This window comes from Buceros rhinoceros, unplaced genomic scaffold (genome assembly GCF_000710305.1).
Source record: "Buceros rhinoceros silvestris isolate BGI_N320 unplaced genomic scaffold, ASM71030v1 scaffold14537, whole genome shotgun sequence".
NCBI classification, from domain to species: domain Eukaryota; kingdom Metazoa; phylum Chordata; class Aves; order Bucerotiformes; family Bucerotidae; genus Buceros; species Buceros rhinoceros.
In genome coordinates this window covers 1944-7982 of record NW_010424077.1, presented here as the reverse complement: position 1 = coordinate 7982, position 6039 = coordinate 1944, and the positions used below count along the sequence as shown (strand labels likewise).

The following is a 6039-nucleotide window of genomic DNA, read 5'->3' as shown; positions in this document are numbered from 1 at the left end:
CTCTGTCAGTGGAACCATCCCCCCTTGCCCTGCCCCCACAGCCCCGGCTGAACAGCCCCTCCCCAGCTTTCGCACAGCCCCTTGCAGCACTGACAGGCTGCACTCAGGTCTCCCCGCAGCCTTCTCCTCTGCAGGCTGAACCCCCCCAGCTCTCTCCCCTCTCCTCCCAGCAGAGGGTTCCACCCTCGGGTCACTGCTGGGGCTCCTCTGGCCCTGCTCCAGCAGGTCTTTCTTATGCTGGCGGACCCAGAGCTGAACTTTAAGCTGTTGATACTGAAATTAATCCGTTGTTGTCATCAATTTTTCCATTACCCCTTAGGCAAAAGTCCTGGGAAACCTTTTTTTTTTTTCTGGGTTATAGACAGAAAGGCAACATGGAGAGCAGAGGCAGGCAGCGCCTTTGAATAGAGCAGCAGGTCGAGGACGCCCAACTGTTGACATCGCAGTTGGGTAATGGCCAACACGCAAAGTCCCCAGCAAAGCTGTGACCACTGTAGGGCTAGCGAGTGGCGACAGGTCCAGGGGAAGGAGCCCAAAGGAAAACCCAATGGTTGTGCCCTGCTGTGGGAGCAGATTTCAGCTGCCTGGGTGGGAATGGGGTCTCACTTTATTCCCGCTGGTCCCAGTGCCACGGGTGAGGGAGCTGGAACAAGCTCTGCCTAAGACACAGGTTTTATAGGTCAAAGAGCCATTAGCATGGAATCACCATGTGTCTGCACCACAAAGTATTTGGAGAGATGCGGGAGAACATCCTCAAGTCAAATGTCTTCCCCAGTAACAAGTTGTGCATCTTGCAACTGCCTGAAGACCAAGGAAAAGCAAACAAGACCACAGCAGCAGAGCTGTGATTAGTCCGGCAGCAACTCCAGCAGTGACTCACAATGATGTATATTTTATTTAAATTAACAAAACTACATGTTTTCCAGGTTGCCTAAAGCGTTCTGTAAAAACCAAACTCAAACTAAACAACAAAAAAGGATATATTTTAATAAGACCCAGGGACTATTTCTGAGATGTATGAGTAGGGGTCAGGGATTAAGAAATAAAAAACCCAAGCACACGCACACACACGCGCCCCGTAAACAAGTTGTTAGCGTTCAACACAAAATTTGGTTTTAAAGCTGCAGCCCCCCGGTTGTGAGGAGCCTTTATAGAATTCAGCGCTACACTAAGCTGTAAAAGAGATCACGACACGTCTACTGCAACGACATAAATATCATGTAAGAAGCCAGCAAGAAAAGGATGCTAAAGTTGCAAAGTCGAGTGCTCAGCCAGGAGCAGGCTGGAGTGAGGATGATGTGTGTTGATTTAATTCACTTTGTAGTTGAATAACTCCTACAAGTTGCTTGGAGCTACTAGCATGTGGTTTTTCTGCTTTTAAACAGCATTTCCATTCAGTAACTGGGGCATTATCACCCAACTTTACAAAAACAACCACCTACACTTATAAAAAAATATTAGTGCTCCAGTTCAAGTATCCAAAAATCACCCCAAGCTCCTTCCTCAGTAGCATCCAGTACTTCTCCTGTGCCTCAGGCACAGTGACTGCACTCAAACAGGCAGAGCAGCACCAGAGGGACCTCACCCGCAGCAATGCGCTTGGTGTTCTGACCCCGCATCCCCTCCGAGATGCTGCCGGGGCAGCCGGGCATCCCGGCAAGGAAGAATGGGGTGAGGGACAGAACAGCTTTCTCTGAAAATCCCCCAGTGGGGAAATCCCTCCTGGGGACAGGCTGGCAAGCAGAGGGGGTGGGTGGCCGGCCAGCCCCGCATGCAGCTGAGGCGCAGTCGCTAGCCTTGGCCTTGTTCCCTAGGGGACTGGGAAAATGGAGAGAAATTATTTGAACTCCTCATCCCTCGACTTGTCTCAAGATCCATAGCGAAGGGAAAGCAAAAGGCAAGGAAAGTTGGTACTGTGCGTGGTTACCAAATGTGCTTGAAGTGGTGACTGGGATGGTTAGAGATGAGATGAGCAGCCCCGAGGGTGCACAGGGCAGCCAGGGATGGGCATCACCCAGGACGAGCCACTTGCTGGAGTGGGAACTGATGAACCAGCACCTCCTGGTGCCAACGGGAGCCTTGGCTGCATAGTTCAACTCCTGCCCAGAGCCCCAAACTCATGCAAAGCTGAGTGCGACAGCAGAGCTGGCATTCAAGGGGCTTTAACCACATGTCCTGGCAGGTACCTCAGCTATGGCCGGGTTAAGGTTTCGTAGGTGATCCCACCGCTGTTGGTTCCCAACCATACCTGCATTTTGGAGCCTTAATAATCTGACAGTTGGTGTGTAATTTCAGAAGTTTTAAGAACCCAAGGACAATGTGTCACCTATTCTGGGACAGTGCTTCTACCAGCACCCCCTGGCAGCAGCTTCGGACGGTTCCCCCTCTCCCTCATCTCTGACCAGATAGCATGAGCAGATTCCTACCTCTTAGAAACAAGAGGGTGGGGTGGGGAGCTGGAGTTACGCATTACCAGCAGTTAACACGGGCATTTCCCAGCACTAAGGTGTCAACCAGACTGTGCTGGGAACCAGTCAAGAGAAGTGTTAATGGTGGGTCAGGGAGGCAGCCTGGCCAGGAGGGTCTGTGCTGCCCTGGACACAGCTTGCAGGGGTGGTTGACACCTCCCCCTGAGATCAGCTCCAGCTCCCCACCAGGCTCACAGCCAGCCCACCCAGGCACAGTCGGGGCACGAGCGACCTCATCAGCCGCTTTTGCTCCCACAGGCGAATACCCACATTAGCACGTGACAAGCGGGTTTTTTCCAAGTCCAATAATCCCTGGAAGAATCTGGCTCAGCCAAGCGGGATCGCTCTGCGTCCTCTGCCCAGCTCACAGCCACGGGAACCGAGAACACACCGTCCCTCCCGTGGCAGCGTGTAAATGAACAAGCAGTAACGGAAAGGTACGACCGAGAAGGACAGGAGTAGAGGAGGTCAGAGGGATTGGGAATAGGAGGAGCTGGCTGCAGGACCACAACCCCTGGCAGCTGGGGACAGGAGCACTCTTCCACAGCTCAGCTCAGTTTTTACATCCCCCTCCACTTATCAAACAGCTACTGGGGAGCACGTTGCTGATTCTACTAAAATCGTACTCATTGCAGTCTACTTCCTCCCTATCCTGGCTGTGTATCATTCGAGTGACAGAGGTTTGCTGTGGAGCTGCGGGGCTGTGCTAAGACCTGAGACAAGGTTCAGGACAACGACAGGTGGTGGAATTAACTGTTTTTAGGAGGCTTTAGTAACCAACACCTCGTTTAAAGAGGTGTACGAGAAGGGAACTGGGAGTGCTGAGTAAGTGCCACTCCCCAGCTGCGCTCCCTGCACCGCCTTTTATGCACAGGCATGCCACAGCCAAATAAAAACGTCAGCTCTGCCCCTTCCCAACTGCTGAGTGTGCGACTTTGCGACCTTAATGCTCTTCTAGCAGGTTCTTACGTGCTGGAGTGTAACACAATATACATACCCCTCCCCCCTGAAATAACTACACCATATTAAAGAGTTTAGAAATGTTCTGCTCGGTGTCACCGCTCTGTGAAAATGCATCAGGGCCGGGGTGCTCGAGCAGTAGGCTAGGTCGGAGGTTCTCCTGCCAGAGGGCGCTGGGTTGTTCCCTGCTCTCCACCCCAGTCCAGGTCCCTGCTGAGGCCACCTCAGTGTTACTCCTGAGCCTCCTTCCGAGACAGCTTATACACCTCCGTCGGCCCGTCCATGTGGGTGATGGTGGTGGTGAGCTGAAGCTCTTCTCCGCTGTTTACTCCCAGGTCACCTGGGAACCAAAGTTATTTCATTAGCCTGGTCTCACAATAAAATATTTGATGACTAGAAAGCAAAAGATCTGGTTTATTCTCTGCAGGCTCCCAGGAGCCACCTGAGCTCCGTACTACGCAAATGCTTTTATTTGCGGTGATTTAACTACAAGCATACTGGAAAAGGACAATTTCTGTGCTACTGGAGACTACAGGTAAAGGAAACTATTCTATTTTCTCCTTTCCTCATCCCTCCATTTGAGCTACAAACTGGGCAACGTTACAAAAGGACAAAAAAACCTAGAGGGTTTGAGACAGCCTTGGCTAAACACTCAACCTAGTTGTTAATTAAAATGTCTGCCAGGAAACCCAAACCATCATTTGCACGACATGTCAAGGTGCTGAACGTGCACTTTGGCCAAAAAAATCCCCCAACCCCACCAAAGGAATCACCCACGTTATATCGCTTTGTTCCCTGTCAGCCTTCTGATCCCTTAGAGGCATTTACCATTCGACTGGTCTTCGCCGTAATTCTTGTGCGACGGTGCGTACAGGAACATCAGGGCGAAGACGTAGAGGTTCCACATCCCATAGATGCCGGTGAAGAAGGCGCTGTTCACCTGTATCGTCACGTCCTCCCACTTCCAGTGGCCTTCGGTCACCTGCCCGGGAGAAAGCAGAGGCGCAGGGGCCCGTCAGTGAGACTAAACTCTGGACGAAGGCAGAAGGGACCCCTAAAGCACTAACTTGGACTCAATCAATGACTTGGAGCGTCAGTTCAGTAGTAAATGGAGTCTAAGAGATTCAGCACGATGCAGAAATCAGGGTAAGCTTCTCCTCTTTAGCCTCGATCTGCAGGAGAAAAACGGTCCTTCCAAAATGACTGCACGAGGATTTCTCCGACTTGGATTTATCCCTCTTAAATGTGACAAAGTCACTGTGACACATCCGTGCCGTAACCGATGCGTGCAGCAGATTGCCACATAAAGGGCTGTACCTCAGATACAGCCTGTTACATCTGAAAACATGAAGACGTCTAAAAATAGACCTTTCACAGAAGGAAAACCAGCATGAATAATGCAAAGAGCTGATGTGCTGAATGCTACCTCGCTGCTTCCGTCTCATGAGGGGGAGCAGCAGCTTTAGACACACAGATTTGTCAAGATTTACAAAAACATCATTAATATTAATATCACTTGAGGGTACAGACTGTTGGGGCTGAAACATTGGCTTTCTGTACAGGAAAACAGAGGTAAGGGTGAAAGATGGAAAACAAAGAGCTTGGCAGGAGCAGCTGGACACGACCGCTTGCATTCCGCTGTACACTGTGATGGCCATCGAGGCATCCCTCAACCCAGGGCTTCCGTCTAACAGTTTTAAGAGCAAAATCACCCACTGCTCTGTTTTGCATCAAGACCCAAAGCGTAAGTGGTGCAGGAACGGCTCCTGCACCTGTAATTCTGTGGTACCGGGCTGGCGGGGCTGCACCCGCCGCTCGCCCGAAGCCATGAGCTGCCTGTGCTTAGGAACAGCCAGAGATGACTTTTGGAACGAGATGCAGCCTCGGAGGTCACTGGGAGTCAAGGAAGTTGAAGCAGCGATAGGAGATCATTTGTACAGAGACCCAACCCCTCAGAACAAACGGGGCCAGATGCGGCTGGAGTAGCCGGGCTGGGACGGCGAGCCAGGGAAGGGTGAGCTCTGTTACTGCTCTGCGGGCGTACAAAGCCACTGGATTCCTTCAATGAGAGCAGAGCAGCTCTCTTCTTGCTGAGTTCTCAGAAATTACTAACCCCTGTTGGCTGATGTTTCAAACGGCGCAGCCCCAACCCTCGCTGTGAGCTAAAGGCCTTTGTGGAGGCTTCAGCGTGGCAGTGCTTCAAAAAACCACCTCTTAAAATGCAACTCGTTACCAAATCTGCTTATCCCAGGCTGAACAGCCAGTGACTGGCATCGTCAGTGGCCAGGGAATCAGAGGCAGACATCCTCCGAGGGAGCCGAGCGTCGTCACTCACCTGGCTCACGATGAAGAAGATGACTGTCATCGCTGCACAAGCCAGGGTGATGAGCATCAGGAACTTGAACCTGAAAATCAGCCCCTGTTTACAGAGAAATGTCACTGGTCACATTAACAGAATTCACAAACACCCATTTTTGGTTTTAGCATATACAAGACAAGCATAAAAAAAAAAGAAGAAAAAAAAAGGGTCCAACCCACAAAACCCCAAAGCAAAACAACCTCCACCCACTCCTCTGCACCGGCTTCACGACAGCCCATATCCTCCGCTCCC

At 51.3% G+C, this 6039-nt stretch overlaps 1 protein-coding gene across 1 annotated transcript in view; it reads right to left on the bottom strand.

The window, feature by feature from the left end:
- Positions 1 to 3658: 3658 nt before the first annotated feature.
- LOC104497416 (protein wntless homolog) overlaps positions 3659 to 6039 on the bottom strand; it is a 4211-nt gene continuing 1830 nt past the window's right edge. The window contains exons 3-5 of the mRNA XM_010140664.1: positions 5764 to 5847; positions 4257 to 4410; positions 3659 to 3768 (exon numbers count right to left, since the gene is read on the bottom strand). Of these exons, the coding sequence (XP_010138966.1) occupies positions 3659 to 3768; positions 4257 to 4410; positions 5764 to 5847 (348 nt within the window). The remainder of the gene's footprint in view (positions 3769 to 4256; positions 4411 to 5763; positions 5848 to 6039) is intronic.